General features: G+C 41.8%; 2 protein-coding genes across 2 annotated transcripts; one reads left to right on the forward strand and one right to left on the reverse strand.

The window, feature by feature from the left end:
- Positions 1-386: 386 nt before the first annotated feature.
- On the forward strand, positions 387-12,428 carry vars1 (valyl-tRNA synthetase 1). The gene is made up of 29 exons (XM_075465872.1): positions 387-465; positions 982-1,337; positions 1,427-1,570; positions 1,667-1,865; positions 1,945-2,060; positions 2,204-2,279; positions 3,421-3,521; positions 3,621-3,748; positions 3,866-4,030; positions 4,113-4,194; positions 4,282-4,401; positions 5,606-5,714; positions 6,152-6,331; positions 6,492-6,616; positions 6,771-6,874; positions 6,971-7,129; positions 7,576-7,666; positions 7,799-7,904; positions 8,057-8,127; positions 8,389-8,514; positions 8,601-8,705; positions 9,153-9,300; positions 9,486-9,613; positions 9,773-9,928; positions 10,052-10,276; positions 10,383-10,494; positions 10,839-11,014; positions 11,330-11,479; positions 11,576-12,428. Exons 1-29 carry the CDS (start codon positions 390-392, stop codon positions 11,642-11,644), a joined length of 3,903 nt encoding a protein of 1,300 aa, XP_075321987.1. The 5' UTR covers positions 387-389; the 3' UTR covers positions 11,645-12,428.
- On the reverse strand, positions 11,866-19,252 carry abhd16a (abhydrolase domain containing 16A, phospholipase). The gene is made up of 20 exons (XM_075465873.1): positions 19,130-19,252; positions 18,515-18,571; positions 18,369-18,435; positions 16,405-16,491; positions 16,030-16,115; positions 15,837-15,910; positions 15,572-15,679; positions 15,278-15,392; positions 15,082-15,183; positions 14,917-14,980; positions 14,738-14,787; positions 14,345-14,468; positions 14,162-14,266; positions 14,015-14,078; positions 13,818-13,874; positions 13,498-13,560; positions 13,346-13,422; positions 13,159-13,257; positions 13,006-13,052; positions 11,866-12,427 (listed from the first exon to the last, which is right to left on the reverse strand). Exons 1-20 carry the CDS (start codon positions 19,229-19,231, stop codon positions 12,344-12,346), a joined length of 1,632 nt encoding a protein of 543 aa, XP_075321988.1. The 5' UTR covers positions 19,232-19,252; the 3' UTR covers positions 11,866-12,343.
- Between the last annotated feature and the right edge of the window lie 34 nt (positions 19,253-19,286).

A 19,286-nucleotide genomic window follows, 5' to 3' on the forward strand; every position in this document is an offset into this window, starting at 1 on the left:
GTATTTCACACCAGCAGTGTATAAAACGTGATACTAACGAGACTCTTCACTAAAACGTAAAATATTTATTGATTACATTGTTGTAAATTAGTTAATTTAGCAGATAATACTTGAAACAGTTGAAATACAGAGGAATTACATTTATCTATCAACACCGTCTTCACAACTTACAGGTGAAATTTCTTAGTAGCCACACATTATTTTGATTAAATAAACTAAAAAGTCAATAAGAAGAGTAAATTATGCTACAGCTTTATTATCATTATGCGTAATAATAATAATAATAATAATAATATTACAGAACTTTTACATTTTAAAAAATGAATCTCTTTCTGGCGGAAATGGCGGATTGAACCCGGAATACGTCACTTCATTGCATCAGACTGCGCATGCGCAGAGACATAGGTACTCATGTGGCTCTGTGTGTGCTAAATAAGCTGACGTCTCTTTCTATTTCATTCAAAGGTACGTGTAACTAACTTACTACAAACATAGTTTGTGAAAGAGCCACAGTCTCCTCAAAGGCTAAACGAAGAACGAGTGTAAAGTGTCGGTAAAGCTTACCGTAAAAGAACAATAACTGCAGCTTTAGTTTGACTGATGAGCTAAAGCTAACTATCCTTCCTTACTGGACTTACTTCCAGCTGACAGGTGGTAAAGATCAGCTCTGTAGAAGAGATGCACACAGAACTAACCAGCTAAAAAAACAATCAAATGTTGACCTGTGTAATGTTTTATTAGGCTTTTTGAACACATGTTTTCATTTGTTTTGCTACACAACACTACCGACTTAACTTCACCATATATCCCAGAAAGACTGGAGTTGTGCTGCTTAACTGGGTTAACCAACTAAAACACCCACTTCCCTGTCAGTCCCACATGTTGATTGCAATCTGTGTGAAACTCTCCAATGATCTAGACAGAGCGTAAAAATGTCCTTAAACTAGCTCACAATATACACCTGTCCCATGTCTCCTTCAGAGATGGCCACTCTCTATGTGTCCCCTCATCCTGATGACTTCAGGAGTCTCCTGGCTATCATAGCTGCAGAGTTTTGTCCATCTTCACGCCCTCAGATCATCACAGAAGACCCGCCTGTGTCCCTGAATGCTCGATCTAGACCAACCCTGGTTCTGGGTGCCGGGGATGGTGACTCTGTCCTGAGTGGGGCGAGTGCTGTGGCTTGGTACTTGGCCTTTCAGGGGCAGAAGGCTGGAGTAGGTACACAGCAGCAGAGCCAGGTGTGGCAGTGGCTCAGCTTTGCAGATAATGAGCTGACCCCAGTGTCCTGTGCTGTTGTCTTCCCTTTGTTGGGGATCATGGGAGTCGATAAAAAGGTATCCAGATACCTTTTTAGTAACTTGAACACCTTTTTAATTATTTTTTTTTCCTGTGAAGGCTTCTTTGCTGACAAATGTGTTTTCAGCTCCAACAGAGTTCCCGAGCAGAGCTGATGCGCGTTCTAAAAGTTCTTGATCAGGCCCTGTCAACAAGAACTTTCTTAGTGGGAGAGAGCATCACCTTGGCTGATTTGGCTGTAGCTACAGCTGTTCTTCTTCCCTTCAAATATGTATGTGTGCTGTGCAACACTTTATCTTCAACGGTTCTCCTCTTCGAAGTAGACTTGCAAGCAGGTCTGATATGTTTGGTCTTTTTTTGTTTATAGGCTTTAGAGCCATCGGACAGGAAGGAAGTGACCAATGTTACCAGATGGTTCACAACCTGCGTTAACCAGCCGCAGTTCCTGAAGGTTTTGGGGGAGATTTCTCTGTGTCAGAATGCGGTGCCAGTCACACCAAAGACAAATGCTGCTGCAAACGTTAAAGCTGCCGATGCCAGTCCAGCTGCCAGTGCTGCTGAAAATGGTAAGCAAATCCCACATAAGCATCTGTGTGTATGTATCGTTCTATATCGCACAGTACTTACTTTCTTTCCCTCTTTCAGGTCCACCAAAGACAGAGGCACAGCTGAAAAAGGAAGCAAAGAAGAAAGAGAAGCTGGAAAAGTTCCAACAGAAGAAGGAAATGGAGGCAAAGAAAAAGACACAACCACCAACAGAGGTATAGATATACTCAATTCTTCAAAAAGAAATCCTTCAGAGAGATTGTGTAATTTTAAAATTCATAGATAGTCAGAAAATCACAAAAAAGATGCATCATTTTCTTACTGTCGTTTGCTTACTGCTCTGCTTTTTCTTACCCAGAAAAAAGCCAAACCTGAGAAGAAGGAGCTGGGTGTGATTCGATACAATGTCTCTACCCCTGCTGGAGAAAAAAAAGGTGAGGATTCTCTTTGACTTTTCTACCAGACAGGCCTGGGAACTCCCAGATGTTACCAAATGAAGAGGTTCTCTGAGAACTAGCATGGTAGTTGGTATAAAAGTCAAACTCTTGTTATATTTCCTCCACGTTCACTTTCACAGAAGGTTCCACTGATGTTGGGATACGTTTTATTAATGACAATCGCCAGCTGTTCATCCAGTGTGGACACTAAAAAAAAGTAGTTAAATAGTCAATAAGAGCTACGGAATGGTTCCTGTAATCCAACAAATGCCTTCAGTGAGCTGCAGTTTAAACAGTGTCTGCTTCTTTTACTCTGCTGGATTTATGTGCCCGACCATCCTCATACACTGTATCAATTATGTCTTCTTTCATGCTGTGAGAGTATCTATTTTTAGGTAGAAGCTAAAAAAACCAAAAAAACGTAGTTTCATTAACTACTGCTATCCTCAGTTCACACAGAATGGACACAAAATACTTTAATACTTTAAAGCAATACTATGTAACATTTCTACCTTAAAATAACAGCTTGAAAAAAATTGTGCGGCTAGAATGAGTTTAAATATTACGATTGGCCTGTCTCCTATGCCCTTCGGGGGTCTGAGTTGGAAAAACTGCGCTATGTAACTTTGCTGGACCGGCCCGGGAGCTGAGCAGAAGTACTTTGACTTGCTTTCTGGCACACCTACCGCAAAAACAAATAGACCCCTCTCACGCTCCCAGGTACATTTGATTACTCTTACCTTCTCGGTCGACATAGCTTGCACCTTCTGACTCCTCGTCGGTTCGTCAACAAACGTGAAACGTGAAAGCGAAAGGGTGTTGTATTTACGACAGTGTAACCGTACATTACCTCCAAGCCTGTAGGGGGAGCTCCATAGTGGGCTTTTTGAGAAGTTACATTGTATCGCTTTAATTTGGTTTCAAGTCTAATATTTTTTTCAGAAATGTTATTTGCTGAGATTCAAAGCCCATCTCTGTCTCCTACAAAATATGTTTGAATAATTGTCAGGGTTTCTTTTGTTGTTCTAAGTTTTGCAGCATCAGTGTCTCCCCTCCCTTTTTAATATGAACACTTTTTTACATGATACATCTTCAAACGCATGACTCAAGTCTCTCTTTCTTTCTCCTCTGGTGTCAGATGTCGTCAGTCCGCTCCCTGACTCTTACAGTCCGCAGTACGTGGAGGCTGCTTGGTATCCATGGTGGGAGAGGCAGGGATTTTTTAAGCCTGAGCATGGTGTAAGAGGCCTTCTCCTCAGAAGATATTAATACGGCAGAGAACATTTTTTTTATTTATAATCTGAGCCTGCGTGACCCATCTCTCTCTACTTTTTGTAGAGGAGGAGTATTAGTGAGCAGAACCCTCGTGGCATCTTCATGATGTGCATCCCTCCTCCTAATGTAACTGGATCACTTCACCTGGGTCACGCCCTCACCAACGCCATTCAGGACTGTCTGACCAGATGGTAACTACAGTTCGGCTGTTCAGAAGCCAACTTTCTGTGAGATTTATGTCTGTCCATTTAAATAGCACTTGGGTTTGAAAGTATTTGAGCTGATGCAGAGCCTTTCTGTGTGTGTAGGCACAGGATGCGAGGTGAGACCACCCTGTGGAACCCGGGCTGCGACCACGCTGGCATCGCCACCCAGGTGGTGGTGGAGAAGAAGCTAATGAGAGAGAGGGGTTTGAGCCGTCACGATCTGGGCAGGGAAAACTTCATCCAGGAAGTCTGGAAATGGAAGAATGAGTGAGTAAAGGCACTAGAAGTAAAAGCAACATTTAAAAGGACTTACACTGGAGACATACCGGAATAATATTTGCCTTTTTAGGAAGGGAGACCGCATCTATCACCAGCTAAAGAAACTGGGATCCTCTCTGGACTGGGACAGAGCGTGCTTCACAATGGACCCTGTAAGTCTTCCAAAATCCCTAAACTCTCATCTGTTTGAGTAAAGTGAGGGAAAGTCTAATTTTTTCATGTTTAATTTCTCTTTTCAGAAACTGTCCTATGCAGTGCAAGAAGCCTTTATCCAAATGCACGATGAGGGGGTGATCTACAGGAGCAAACGTCTGGTCAACTGGTCCTGCACACTAAACTCTGCCATCTCTGACATAGAAGCAAGTTTACTCTGCTTTTAAGGATTGTGCTTGAATGCTTGAGAATAATTGTGGTCTGACCTGCCCCACCCATGGGTGGGGCGGATCAGCTTAGTTCATTAGCTCTTATTACCCTGTATTGTGAAAGGTTTCGACATAGTTTTAATTTAAGTCACTGGAATGGTGTCTTCCCGATTAGAAATTGAGGATGATTAATGTTTATATAATATTATGTGTAAGGAGCATTGATACGATATCTGCAAAAACCAGTGAGGGCGAGCGTTTGTACAGTCATGCAAGCTCAATGTAATATTAATGTCTAATGTAATCTTAATGAAAGGCCAAAGAATGTATGAAAATGATTACATTTGTAATCCACACAGGTGTCACTCTCCTCACCCTGTGTACAAAACCCAATCATTTTAGTTTGCAGCAGTAGCATATTACTGAAGTACAACTCGCCTGCTGCTCACCCTCCTGGTGAATTTGTGTTTTCAGCTTTGACTTACATTGATCTGATAACTATCGTCTGCCTTCATGTTTGTTGTAGTGTGAAATCACTTTTGATCAGATCAGGGGAGTTTTTGTGAGAAGCTAAATGCTCCAAATCACCACTCTGACATTGTCAGTTATTAACTACATATGAATCTTCTGGTGTGTGTGCGTGCGTGCGTGCGTGTGTGTTCCTTAAGTTTTAAAAGTCGGTCAAATCGGTCAAACAGGTTTTTAAAACCTGTTGAGAATTGAAAGTCTCTCTTGCGGTTGTAACTGCTTCATGGTGTTCTTACCCATTTCCTATAAGCAAGTAATCCCAAACATATGTCAGTCTTTTAGTCTACTCCTCTGATTTTAGGACTTCACACTTTGTGAAGTGTTTTAGTTTTAACCAACATTATTCAAGTTGTGTGCTTTTTCTAAAGCTTTGTCTGATAAGTAGCAACCTCTATGAAGCCCCCCAAACTATAAAAAACTGTGAGGCACTTTAGTTAATTGTTATTTGATCAGATATTACTGAAAATGTATCACATTTTCAGTAATGGTGGAGGCTGACACACTGGTAGAGTTGTGGAGTTTGTTACATATGAAACATTTGTGTTTGCATACTGAAACTAAAGGAGCTGAAGTAGCTCGACTCATAACCCTGAGTTACTGAGTTGTAACAGATCTGTTTGGCCATTCCGGTGGCGGTGTGCCCTCTTGATTAATTCTTCTGTTTGTCTTTAAGGTGGATAAAAAGGAGCTCAGTGGCAGAACTCTGCTGCCTGTGCCTGGTTACAAGGAGAAAGTAGAGTTTGGGGTCTTGGTGTCTTTTGCCTACAAGGTGGATGGATCGGGTACGTGAACAGAGCATTTCAACCAAGACGCTGTGTGCTACTTCAATAAGCGTTCTTTAAACTTTTTGTTCCCTCTCTGTTCCCTCATTTGCACAACTTTTGGTTTTGGTTTGCACGAGTTCTGGTTTGCACTGTTCTTTTTCAATTCACTCTGTTTTGCACTGTCTATGCACTATTTATATTTAATTATTTAATATATTTAATTATTTAATTTATTCATCTTCAGTTACTTATTTACATAGTATATATAGTGTATATATTTAGTCTGTATATATTCTGTGTATATTATGTACATATTTATTTATTCTGTATATATAAAAGCACACCTTTGCACTTCTGGTTGGATGCCAACTGCATTTCATTGGCTTGTACCTGTACTTGCTCTTTGACAGTAAAGTTGAATCTAATCTAATCTAATCTAATCTAATCTTCTTTAGACGAAGAGGTGATTGTGGCCACAACTCGTATTGAGACTATGCTGGGAGACACTGCTGTAGCTGTCCACCCCACTGACCCCAGGTATCAGCATCTAAAGGGAAAAATGGTGCTGCACCCATTCTGTGACCGGAAGATGCCGGTAGTCTTCGACGACTTTGTGGACATGAGCTTTGGAACAGGTAGGCTTGGTCACAGGGAAAGATGATATGACTGTGATTCTGCCGTGTGGTGAGAATAGTTTATCATATCAAGTTGATAAGCTGGGCCCGTTTCCTCATTACAGTTGTCCTTTCCTTTTCTCTCTGCCCCTCCTGTCCCTTTGCACCATTCTCTGTTCAGGTGCTGTCAAAATCACCCCTGCCCATGATCATAATGACTACGAGGTTGGCGAGAGACACAATCTGGCCTTCATCAACATCTTGGATGAAAACGGCCTCCTCATTAACGTGCCCCCTCCATTCTTGGTATAGTGCCTCATTATCGTCCTGCCTCCTGCAGTGTGCTCATTTCCACTGTGTGACACTTAAGTGTCAAGCTTATTCATAGTTATTATTAGTCTGTGTTGCTATTTTCTTTCTATTTTTTCCCACTTTTAACCATCCTTTCTGTCTCCCCCAGGGCATGAAACGCTTCGAGGCCAGAAAAGCGGTGCTTCAGGCGCTCAAGGACAGAGGCCAGTTTATAGAGATCAAAGACAACCCCATGGTCGTCCCAGTTTGCAGGTAAAGTTGCGTTTGAGTGTGCAGTTGGAACACAGGTAATTTATTTATCCGATTTGGGATTACTTTTTAAGCCCCGCTGTGTATCTGCTCTGTCAGTCGTTCCAAGGACATTGTGGAGCCGCTGCTGAAGCCGCAGTGGTATGTGAACTGCACAGATATGGGGAAACAGGCTGCAGACGCAGTCAGAGAGGGCAGACTCAAAATCATCCCCGATCACCACCACAAGACATGGTTCAACTGGCTGGACAACATAAGGTAAACATTTTCTTGTATGTTTAGTAAGCATTGATGGCCTTTTATGGCCACTGTCTCAAAGTATTTTAGATTTAGTTACATTTGATATTGCACTTTTGCTTTTTACTTTAATTTGGAAAAAAAGTGCAATTAGGAAAAGGCCAAAAGTCTCAGTAATACCACAGTAGAGAGGTTGCAACAGTTTTTAACTGGCTCCGAGTTGCTTTTAAAGTGGTGGTTTTTCTTTGAGAATCAATCCAGAGATGCCTAAGAAGCAAATTTCAATTTAGAAGTATTGGATTTTTTTTCTTTCTTCATTTTAATAGATAAAAAAAGTAATATTAAGACTGTGTCTGTGTCATCAAACGGGCTGCGAGTAGCTTCAGATCCCAAAACCAGATAATTTAAAATAATTAGGTATGTACTGAGTCCTGTTTCAATTTTTTCTTCTTTCATCTTTCTTTCAGAGACTGGTGCATCTCTCGGCAGCTGTGGTGGGGTCATCGTATTCCTGCTTACTTCGTCACTGTCAACGATCCTGCAGTGAAACCAGGAGAGGTAAGCTGACTTCTGTCTCTTCTGTCAAGGTCTGGAGGCTTTAAGATGAAAGATAAAAGCCATTTTCATCGCCATTACTCAGGTCTTTTGATTTATTTCCTCTCGTTGTTTTTATTTGAATTTTTCCTTCAGGACATGGACGGCCATTACTGGGTGAGTGGGAGATCGGAGGAGGAAGCCAAAGAAAAGGCAGCGAAACGCTTCAGTGTGTCTGCGGACAAAGTCACCCTCAGACAGGGTAAGATTGACTTTCTCAGCAGTCTCAGCTCTGCAGTTATTGTATCAGTTTCTGATGACTTCAGGCTATGCCAACACACAAATTCACCTAATTTAATTAATTCTCCTACATATTCGTAGATAGTAAATCATTTTTTTCCTCCTGCGTTTCAGATGAGGATGTTCTGGACACTTGGTTCTCATCCGGCATTTTCCCCTTCTCCATCTTCGGGTGGCCTAATGAGGTAAGACGCTGAGGTCAACTGACTTCATACTGTGATGAAAGACGGAGGAGGCCGAATCTCTTCTGCAGAAGAAACACGGCTATAAAGACAGTCGTATAAACTGGAAATGCAGTCACCTCAGTTCCGAGTTCACTTGTAACTTTTATTAATATATTAAACCGGTTTATGTCCATTTCAGTGAACCTCATAAAGTATGACTTTGAAACAGGGTTGTTTTCTTAGCGTGTTCATACATTACCTTCTGGAATGGTCTTCCTTTAGACGGAGGACCTGAATGTGTTTTACCCCGGTACCTTGCTGGAGACGGGCCATGACATCCTGTTCTTCTGGGTTGCCCGCATGGTAATGATGGGCCTCAAACTGACTGGCAAGCTGCCCTTCAAAGAGGTGTGTTGCTAATACCACAGCATGAGGCAACAGGATACCAAATGACTGTTACGTGACGTCAGTAATGCTTCTTCTTTTTTGAATAGGTTTATTTGCATGCGGTGGTGCGGGATGCTCACGGCAGGAAGATGAGCAAGTCTCTGGGCAATGTCATTGACCCACTAGATGTCATCACAGGGATCTCTCTAGAGGTACAGCCCAATAAAACCCCTCGATGCAAGCTCCGATAGATGCTAACACACTCGCACATCCCCTCGTCCATCTCTTCTTATTTGGGCTGCCTTTGTTATGGTCACCACGCACTCTTCAGTCCCCCCGAGGCCAATATTCTTATATAAGCTTTATCGAGCACCTACTTCTTCTTCCAACAAGCTTTTATTGAGTCTATCAATCTCTGAAGTAGCTGCTGGGAAATTTTTCATTCAGATGAAGCAGACCTGTCCTCTAGAGGGCACCGCATGACTTGGAATAAACTGAACTTTACCTTGAATGTTTTCCTTTTAAAGGTCTTTTCCTCCCTTGCCAATTAAAAACGTTGAGCTGAAAGAGGATTCTTATTCTTTGAATTAACAAAAAGGCGAGAAAATTGCTGAACATGTTCGCCCCTTTTTTTTACTCCCCATCTCTCCATCCTGCAGGGTCTTCATGCCCAGCTGACGGAGAGCAACCTGGATCCTTTGGAGGTAGAAAAGGCACAGCAGGGTCAGAAGTCAGACTACCCAAATGGCATCCCGGAGTGTGGAACAGATGCTCTCCGGTTTGCCCTGTGCGCCTACACCAGCCAAGGTGAACTCATTTGTCTTTTTTGTTTCCCTACTTGTTCCTGTAAGTGGCTGCACCTCAACCTTGACTTCATAAGTAAAAGAAATGCAACAAAGCTCTGCTGCAGTTTTACCAGTTGAAGCTTCGACGTTATAAAGTCTATTTAAACTCTTCCTAAACATTTAATCTGTACCTTTTTTGCCTCTCAGGAAGGGATATAAACCTGGATGTCAACCGCATTCTGGGTTACCGTCACTTCTGCAACAAACTGTGGAACGCTGTGAAGTTTGCCATGAAGACGCTGGGTGACAACTTTATACCAACAGAGAAAGCCCAGGTGACAAAAAACAAATACCTCTACTACAGTTATTTGTTTCCCGTGTGTTGGCCTCAGGCTTGTGTACACCAACATTTGGGATGCATCTCTTACAGATCTAATGTCAACTAAACCTTTTTTTTTTTTTAACATGTCTTTACATTCCTCCCATCCTCTCAGATGTCTGGAGAGGAGAGCGTGTCAGACAGGTGGATCTTGTCCAGGCTGAGTGCTGCTGTTGCTCTCTGTGATGCTGGCTTCAAAGCCTACGACTTCCCTGCTATCACCACCGCCATCTATAACTTCTGGCTTTACGAGCTCTGTGATGTCTACCTGGTAAAAAAAAGAAACTCTTTAGGACAGCGGAGCAGCCTCGGGCCACTGCATTTTTCCATTTCTTTTTTACTTCTGAGATCAGATTACTTTTATGGGCCATAACAAGCTCCTCTCGTTATCCAGGAAAGTGTGAAACCGGTATTCAGTAAAGCAGAGGAAGATGATGCCGGCCGGAGACGAGTCGCAGTGTGCAGACAAGCCCTTTACACCTGTCTGGAGGTTGGTCTGCGCCTTCTCTCTCCCACGATGCCCTTTGTCACGGAGGAACTCTACCAGAGGTTACCACGGCGACAGCCTCAGACTGATCCCTCTAGCATCTGTGTCACATCTTACCCCGACACACAGGAGGTGAGATAAGAAACTGTAAAAAAACCCATTTATTGAAGTAATGGTCACGGAGATGCACTCTCTGTTGAATTCTAGACCGAAAGGCTTTTCTGTGATTCGTTTTCAGTTCTGCTGGAACAGTGAGCAGATCGACCGTGACATGGAGTTCATTATGACGGTGGTCAAGACGATACGATCACTCAGGGCCGACTACAACCTGACAAAGACCAGAGCCGACTGTGAGATGGCAGAAATTTGATTTTAAACATTATTATATTTAAAAATGTTCAAACCTTTAACGTTTTACTCACTTACCACCTTTTTGAGATGTGTGAAACACTTCAAGTGATTATATAGGTTGTAAAGTACTGCACTCAAGAACAATTACTTCCATTTTAAGTTCCTTTATTCCTGCACTTTTCTTTTGTATAGAACTTGTGAACCTACTGCTTTAAATGGACATCATTTAAAGTAGCTAATATGTACATTTCAAAAGTATGCTCAGGCTCCTTATTGCATTTTTGTAAATACGTCAATTATTTTGATCCCTAATGTTTGCCATTTATTGTTTTTTCTCTTCTAGGCTACCTTCAGTGCATAGACACTGCAACTATGTCACTGGTGCAGAAATACATTCTGCAAATTCAGACCTTGTCTTATTCTCAGGCCGTCATCCCTCTGACAGCCAACCAGCCTGTCCCAGAAGGCTGCGCTGTGGCAATCGCTTCTGACAGATGTACTGTCAACCTTATGCTAAAGGTGAGGGCCAGTCGTCTGCCTCATTCTCTCTGTTATATGTAGTGTGTTTTTAGGCTTCTTATGCAACAGATTTGGTGAGCTTTTACACGTTTTTTTTTAGTTTTTAATTAGCTGAACACGCCTCTTATATTTTGAGTCCTAAAAGGCATAAATTAGCTTCATCTTTGTGATAATCCGGGCAGGTGTGCGGGGAACACTTTGAATTTTAGCTGAGTTTTTTTTTTTTTTTATCAGTTTCTTCTTTGCAGACCTGAAATAACAAGTTTGCAATTTCTTACTGTTGTCCTTCTCTTCACTTCACCTTCTACTCCCCAGGGTCTGATCGACTTGGAGAAGGAAGTGACTAAGCTGATGACAAAGAAAGGTGACTTGGAGAAACAGATGGAGAAACTGAGAGAGAAGATGGAGAAGAATGACTACAAAGAGAAGGTGCCGGTGAAGGTGCAGGAGCAGGATGCAGAGAAGGTGAGAAAAAGAAATTGACTTGCAGGGTTTCTCAAGCTGTAAGATACGTGAATTCCTGGCAAATAATAGCTTCCTTTTCTTTTTCTTCCTTCACAGCTACGGCAGAGCCAGACTGAACTTGAGAAAGTGAAAGAAGCCATAGACAATTTCAGGAAAATGATGTAATTTCCCTCTCTGTGTTATGTAAATCAGGATTCACTCCCTCATTCTCAAGTCTTTGTTAATTTTCAATTTGACTGTAGTATGGAAAGAAAACAATAAAGCTATTATTACTGACAATGGGAGCTGTTCTGGGTCAATCTATTAATCAAGGTCCCTTTATATCTCAAATTTTGCGAACACTTGTATGATGCGATTACCCAAAGAATGAAGTCCCTCATCTCAAATTTGTATTCAGCACATTTAATGGAACACTTAAGAGCATAATTTTAGAATACCGCACCCACAAAAAGGAAAACCTGAAAAGCTTCAACACTTTGGCTGCATTTTTAAAGAGGAAATTTTCTCTAAACTGACATTAGGATTTTTCTTTTATTCATTTAACTGTCGAAATGCATGTCTGCTTACATTAGCTTTACAAATACAGCCGAAGAAGGAACAGTGGAGGGAGTGAATAATGGCTCATGCATTTATTTAAAATGCATCCTTTTTTTTTTAATTTTTAAAAGAAACACTGAACCAAATGACTTGACAGTAACCTTTAAAAGAAAGGGAGTTTTTGGCTGTGTGTCAGGGAAATCTGCAACAAAAGAAAGAAAAAAAAAAAAAAATCACAATTGTACATTCACACCATGCCAGGAACACTGACCACAGGCTATCAACTATCCTGCTGTTCGTCTCCCCTCATCCATTCATCCTTTCTTTTTACAGTCTCCAGGGAGAATGGAACTCAGTGGCGGGGAGAGGGGTGCAGTGTGTCGATTCAAAGTTTCGCATGTACTTCCGTGCCTTGGAGAGGGAGGAGAAAAGACAGCGAGGATGGAGGAGGAATGGAGAATTAGATGTGTGGGAGGGCAACGAACAAAAAGTGCAGAGCTTGATTATATTAGGTTCAGTCTATCTGGCTCAGCGCCTTACAAATCTCTCCCATCTCTGAAGGGTTTACATGGGAGGTGAATAAAGCCTAATTTAGAAGGCATTATCAGGGGAGGAAAGCAGAGCATTAGCTGTAATTGATGGCACTCCTCTTGTTTGATGTTAAATGACTTCAATAAGCTGAGCGTGGTGAAATATATTACACCAGTCAACCTGAGAGCACAGGTGAGCCGGTTACTATGGCGACCGGAACAGTGTTCCTTGGTGGTAATGATGTTGGATTTCAATAGAAGGGGGAAGGTGAGCCAAAAAAAAAAAAAACTGGCTTATTGGAGAAAAAGAAATCAGAGACTGTCTGGGTGTGTAAAAACAAAAAAAAAAAAAAATCAGCTTGGAGGATGAGATAAAGACAAGTGCCTGCCCTATTAACCAGACAGATGGGAGTACAACTGAGATCAGGGGTGTGGATAACAATAGATTACTTTCCTTACCAAGAAAAGAGCAAGCTGCCGCCTTCCCTCCAGAGTCATGTCCTCACCTGGTGACATTAAACGTGTCAGTCCACCTCAGCACACCATGTTGCAAAACATGTTGATGGTGCAGCTAATTTGCCTGTAGTGAATGTGAAAGCAACCAGAGCTTACCAACGCTCCATGGAAACGAAACATCCCTGTCTGCCTGGTAGGACTGCAGCACAGACACACACCAGTCGTCATCCACTTCATAGCCGCTGTACACAGATGCTGCAGGCAAAAAGCTTGCTGGCGTTACAAACGGTTTATAAGTTAAGTCAAACATTTTTTTAAGGCATGCAGACATGGATCCACTTGCCTTCTTCTAACGGACTGGAAGCTCCCAGCCATTGTCTGACAACTCTGATCCCTTCATCTGTCATTATTTTGGGATACCTGAAGAGGAAACTGTGGTCACCACTTATACACAGTGAATACTGAGGCTAGATCTGTGAGAATGAGGAGACTGACCTGAACTGAAGCAGTCTGAGCAAGAGATTGTTCCCTCTGTTTGACATGATGTCCTCTGGACCACTGTAACATACGTGGACTTAATGAGGAGCCACACATTTGACATGACTTCCCTTCAAAAGAAAAATGTACTTGTCTGGCTAGTTAAATTGGAAAAATATATACGTTTACAAAATTCAGCATGACGGAGACTTTACTCTGTCATGCTGAATTTTGTGCCAATCCCAATTATTTTCCAGCTTTCCAATTTGTTTGCATCGGTCCAATAAAAATCAAATGTACGATGCAGAGAAATTTCAGCATGGGCTGTGGGGACTTACGTTGTGGTGATGATTTCATCTCTGGTCCTTCTGATCAGCAGGACTGGTCCCTGGTATCTGAGGAGGAGAAGCAGTTGTGTTGATCGTTAACTGCATGATCACCAATGCCAACAAAAATCTAGTCTCAGTTTCGCTCTGTAATGCCTTGCATGATGTTTAGTGTTTCGTAGTCGCTTTAATCCGATCGACTCACTCACTTGAGCAGCTGCTCTGCGTTGTTGAGGTTCATATATTGCCTCACTGTGTGTTGTACCAACGGTCCTGGAAAAGAATAAAGACACTTAAATGACTGAAACAAAACTATCTGCAGAAAGAGTTTATGTAAGTTTGCGATTGGTACTCACTCCAGCTGTCAGGCATGACTTTGAGGGCCAAAGGCAGGAGGTCATCAAATGACGCATCCAATACTACTGATTGGATCTCTGGGTATGACATCACTGCCCAACTGGCTAATAAAGAGAATTGGTGGTGAGAAGAATGAAGCGAAGAGACCTACAAATAATCATAAATAATTGTACTTAATGTACCTGTGAATCCTCCTATGGACCAGGCATATATGACAATGTCGTTCAGCTGGAAACCAAGCTTGTGTACTGCAAACTGAATAACTACATCCATGGCATTGGCCTCATTCTGGGGGAAAGGAACTCCCTGGTAGAAAGATGCATATAAGAAATGCAATATTAACACCTCTTCAGTCTACAAAACTTTTAGCATTAAATGAGTTAAAAAGGCACAACCTCCCCGCCCCCCCGACATCATCAGTCAATAGAGTGCCTGTGCTCGCTTGTGCAATAGTACCCAAGTGAAACCAGAATTTCCACATACTGTTTTTTTCCAATGGTCTGTGTGAAATACATAAAAGCAACTCAGGCTGGGTGTGCTTCAACTATGGCACTGGATATTACAACACTGCTTACCGTGCTGCCTCCAAAGCCAGGGTGGTTCCAGCCCAGTACAGAGTAGCCACCTACAGCACAACATTAACAACAACAACTATAGCTGAAATATAACAATTTTTAGATTAAAAAGAATTCAGTGCTTCTATATGCCACTGTAAAATATTTGGACTGTTGTAGCATGTCAAAGCATTCCTCACCCTCCAGTGGAGTGTTCATGCAGCCCACCTCATAAAATCCTGCATTCCCCTCACAGCAGATGACCTGTGGCACAATTCAAGAACCATCTGTAATGCGACAGAAGTTTTGTTGGGCCCTGGAACAAGCCCAGGGCATAAAAACAACAAATCACTGCAGTCATTTACCAGAGTCTTTCCATTCTGGCTGCCATCTCTCCTTCGATCCACAAACATTGTGTCGATCTCATTACTGTCGCAGGCAACCAGCTTGTTCCTTTGGCCGTCAAACTGTGACAGAGTGGAGAAAAAGAAAAAGTGACTCGGCACGATGCATGCTTAGTATTTTAAAAGCAGAATTGAGCAACAATGTTTGCTGTTGTACCTCTTCTATCAACTTAGCCTGGCCTTGCTGCAGCATGGGTCTCATGGCTTTCTGCAGCAAACCCACAGAGCCGGGATACAGCATCCTCCTCCCAAAGGAGTGGGCAATAAGAAAACTGCAGAGAGGAAGAAAAGGACGAGGTGGTCAGAACTGTAGGGGGATGACACTAATAATAACACTTTATTTAAAAAAAGGAATGTTTGGAAGTGTACTTTGAAGGAGACTTTTTGCATCTCATTACTGTGACACCATTGAAAAAAGCAGCAGCTTGCACTCGTGCAGTTTTATATTTACCCGATGATGTGGCATGGTAACGTGCGCACAGAGTTGAGCACACTGTCTGCAGCTCCTCTCAGTTTGGGCTCTGGCTTCAGCAATGAAACGCCCGCCTTGGACAGTTTCCTATGTCACAGACAAACAGTGAAACAAAGTGAGCAGTTGATGCGTTTATTCTGCGTACTTCAAACTACCTTGTAAACATAAAGAAGTGACAGGAGTAGAACAGCAGTGAATGAATGGTTATTTAAAGCAGAAATGAGGAATAAGAGCAAAAACCTACGGACTGCTGACTTCCATCCAATTAAAATCCGCAGGCCAATGTGAAAAATCAAAGTCATAGCCCCTCAGTTTTTTCTAAAAGGAAAGCATAAAAAAAACATTTAATGAAAATAATTACTTTTCCAGATGATTTCTTAAGCATTATAGTGTAACCACAGATGCTGAGCACTTGCCCCAAGCCTCAATGATCTCACCTTGTTTGCTGGCATGTGATTCTTCTTAGTTTCCTCAAGAATTGAGATAAACTGCATATATTCGGAGTTCTTCCATCTTCCCCACCCTTGGGGGGAAAACAGAGAGGGGAAATAAGGCGGGAGGAATGCCAAGAGAGACAGATAAGTAGGGTCCATGTAAGGCAAAGAAAAAAAAAAAAAAACACTAAAATATATCTTGCTGCAAAGCCTCAAGGGAGTGTTTAGTATGCTTTGTGGATATAGACCCAGCTTAAAAGTCTGAATGGTTATGAAATCTTATTGGTGTGCAGCATGCTCAGTATTTGCTGTGATATCTAGAGATGAACGAACTGAGTTTGTTATTGCCTTGCTGTAGGTTAAAATCAGTAGTCTCACCTCTCAGACAGGCCACTCCAAGAAGACAAACAATCACGGTTCCCACATACTGACTCACTGGAACTAACTTACTGCTGCAAATATAGCCTGAAAACAAACAAACAAAAAAAAAACAACTCAGAATAACAGACACAGACACAGACGAGGCTAAATAACAGGCGAATAACCAATAAACAGATTCACATTCTGGCTGCTAGCGTGCAACCATGTGCAGAAATCAATTTCAGAAGCTCAATCATACATTAAAGAGTCACACACAACCTCAAGCAATTAATTTCTACTGATGCAGTCTTATTGGATGAATCAGCTGATTAAGTTCATATTAATTCCACTTGTAGGAGAACAGCAATTTACAAGCACAACTCCATTCGATTAAAATTGTCACCCAGGAAATAAAGACATTTTCACGTTTCTCTTTCAAAACTCCCAATAAAACACACTAAGGTCATGATTTAGGAGTAAAAAGGTACTAGACCAAGAGGAGAAACATGTCCTGAGAGTGTTGTAGCCATTTGCTCCTCTAACAAAGTGGAGGGGGGTATAGAACAGGGCATTAAAGGAGAACTGCGGTATTTTCAACATTAAGCCTCTTTTATGAGTCGTCTGCAATGTTTTAGAACCCCCCCTCACCGCTTTTTTGATGTTTACTGCTGTCTCCGGTATTTGCCTAATTTTGATTCTTCTCAACCTGCTTCAGAATGGCAAGTCATGTGCATGTCCCAAAAGGTCCGTAACAGCACCATAAACATCCGTTTTCAAAATCATCAACTCACTGGAGTGGTTACTGGTGTGCACTGGTAATCCATATCAAATTTCGTTGTGAAAAGTTGCTTCTGTCGTGTTTTATTTGACATTTTGTACTGGATGTTTGTTGATATTACTCCGCCACCGCTAAGAAAATAGTGCGAGCATGAACGAGCTGCCAAATAAAACACGTCAGAAGCAACTTTTCGCAACGAAATTTGATATGGATTACCAGTGCACACCCGTAACCACTCCAGTGAGTTGATGATTTTGAAAACGGACGTTTATGGTGCTTTTACGGACCTTTTTGGACATGCACATGACTTGCCATTCTGAAGCAGGTTGAGAAGAATCAAAATTAGGCAAAAACAGCAGTAAACATCAAAAAAGCGGTGAGGGGGGTTCTAAAACATTGCAGACGACTCATAAAAGAGGCTTAATGTTGAAAATACCGCAGTTATCCTTTAATATAACCTTGTTATGTACAAATAATGCTAACACAAAATCACACATAATAATCAAGCAGCTAAAAAGTATTTCATCAAACAAAATTATTTATCACACCTCTCTCAGACTTAGCATGGAATTTTGTGAAGATATAACATAACTAAGACATTATATGATTGACATTTAATCACTGAGCCCCATGACTGGCTCCTTTTATAAAAAAAACACATCTCCCTGTTCTGAACATAAACTAAAATGACTATTTGAGATAAACGAGGCTTCAAATTCATTATTACTTCAATTCTTTTCCCAAAGTCGAGGTAAACTCTCGACACCATTCGTTTACCAGCAACATTTTGAAGAACCTATCAAGTCAAATTTCATAAAGCTTGTTAAAGAGAAGACAAATAGAGACAAATATATGACTGTTTTCCTCTGTTAAAGAGCTTATATAAGAGCAACTGGACTTCTTTTCTTGGTCCCAGTTGCCCTTATTCAAGCTCTTATGACTACCTTGGCCTGGATGACAGAGACTCTACACCAACATGAACTAAGTGGTATACTAAGTGGTATAATACAGAAAATGAGGAAATTCTCAAAGTATAGACTTTTTTTTTTCTTTACAGTCATCTTGCTCATTTATTTTCAGGTGCAGTTTTCTAGCTGTGAACTGACTGATATTCCTGACAGTTTCAGCTTTGCGTCAGTTTAAAGTGGTGCTGAGATGGGCCTGCCACTGTTTTTGCACACCAAATGTACAGCACACAGCCTACCTTTCCTGTAAAGATAGCAGAGGAGAAGAGGGGAGCTGTAGTAAGACAAGGACCACAGTGTCGAAGCCTGGGGGGAGAAAATAGACACTTTAATCAAATAAGTCCCCTGCTTCTTTGAACATGATAACACAAAATGCAATACTGACCCAACCAAGAATGCTGCCAGTGTGCTTTTCCAGACTCCTGGGTTGGTAGTTCCATCCCTGGCGGCACAAATGGAGAAATATTGTTCACATGAAGAGCACTGCGGCTAACGTGTTTATCTGAACAAGTTTAGCTAACATTAGCTTAGCTGATAGCACCGTCATCTAAAAAGATTGGGTCATACACAAACAGATCGTGTTCTGACGAAACACAGATTCTCAGCAGCTGGGTTTCACTTGAAAGGGTTTATAGTCATTATTCGTTTCTGTTCGTTTCCATTCGTTTTGCTTCTTCAAAGTTTTATCTCAACTGTTAGCAACATTACGCAGAACCGGTTTTAAAAAATGAAAAAACAACAAGCCATAGTACCAACAGTTAGACTGACAAACAGTTAAGACTTGTTGTTGTAGCGACGAGATAGAAAACACGAAAAGACACAGCCAAGCGTGTCGTTGTATGCCTGCCTGTCATTTCATTCAACCACTGACTAATTTCGGGCTATGCAGTGCAGTGACAGCAGCAGAGCTTCAATAACAGACAACTAACACATCAATTACATGAAATTTCGCCCAGCTTTGGCATTCGGTGGTTCTTTGAAATCAACTACACATCCCTACCCTCCTGCCCGACCTGCCCTCGGGTCGAGACTGGTCCGGTGAACGGTGAATTCGCTGCAGATGAGGCCCTACAACACAGCGGAGCCACATCCAGACGGCCATTCTTCCCCTATGATCTCTACGGAAGCCTGCGCTGGTCATAAATCTCAAAAGCGAC

The sequence above is a fragment of the Odontesthes bonariensis genome, chromosome 5 (assembly GCF_027942865.1).
Source record: "Odontesthes bonariensis isolate fOdoBon6 chromosome 5, fOdoBon6.hap1, whole genome shotgun sequence".
NCBI lineage: Eukaryota > Metazoa > Chordata > Actinopteri > Atheriniformes > Atherinopsidae > Odontesthes > Odontesthes bonariensis.

What these genes read in the sequence shown, in the direction of transcription:
- abhd16a (XM_075465873.1), bottom strand. Translation starts at nt 19,231, where the DNA reads ATGGCCGTCTGGATGTGGCTCCGCTGTGTTGTAGGGCCTCATCTGCAG. An exon ending in CTCAGACTGCTTCAGTTCAG is followed by an intron (nt 13,423 to 13,497) that starts GTCAGTCTCCTC and finishes TTTCCTCTTCAG; the next exon opens with GTATCCCAAAATAATGACAG. An exon ending in TTCGTTTCCATGGAGCGTTG is followed by an intron (nt 13,053 to 13,158) that starts GTAAGCTCTGGT and finishes TAATGTCACCAG; the next exon opens with GTGAGGACATGACTCTGGAG.
- vars1 (XM_075465872.1), top strand. Translation starts at nt 390, where the DNA reads ATGCGCAGAGACATAGGTACTCATGTGGCTCTGTGTGTGCTAAATAAG. An exon ending in GTCTGGAAATGGAAGAATGA is followed by an intron (nt 4,031 to 4,112) that starts GTGAGTAAAGGC and finishes TTGCCTTTTTAG; the next exon opens with GAAGGGAGACCGCATCTATC. An exon ending in TCTTCGGGTGGCCTAATGAG is followed by an intron (nt 8,128 to 8,388) that starts GTAAGACGCTGA and finishes GTCTTCCTTTAG; the next exon opens with ACGGAGGACCTGAATGTGTT.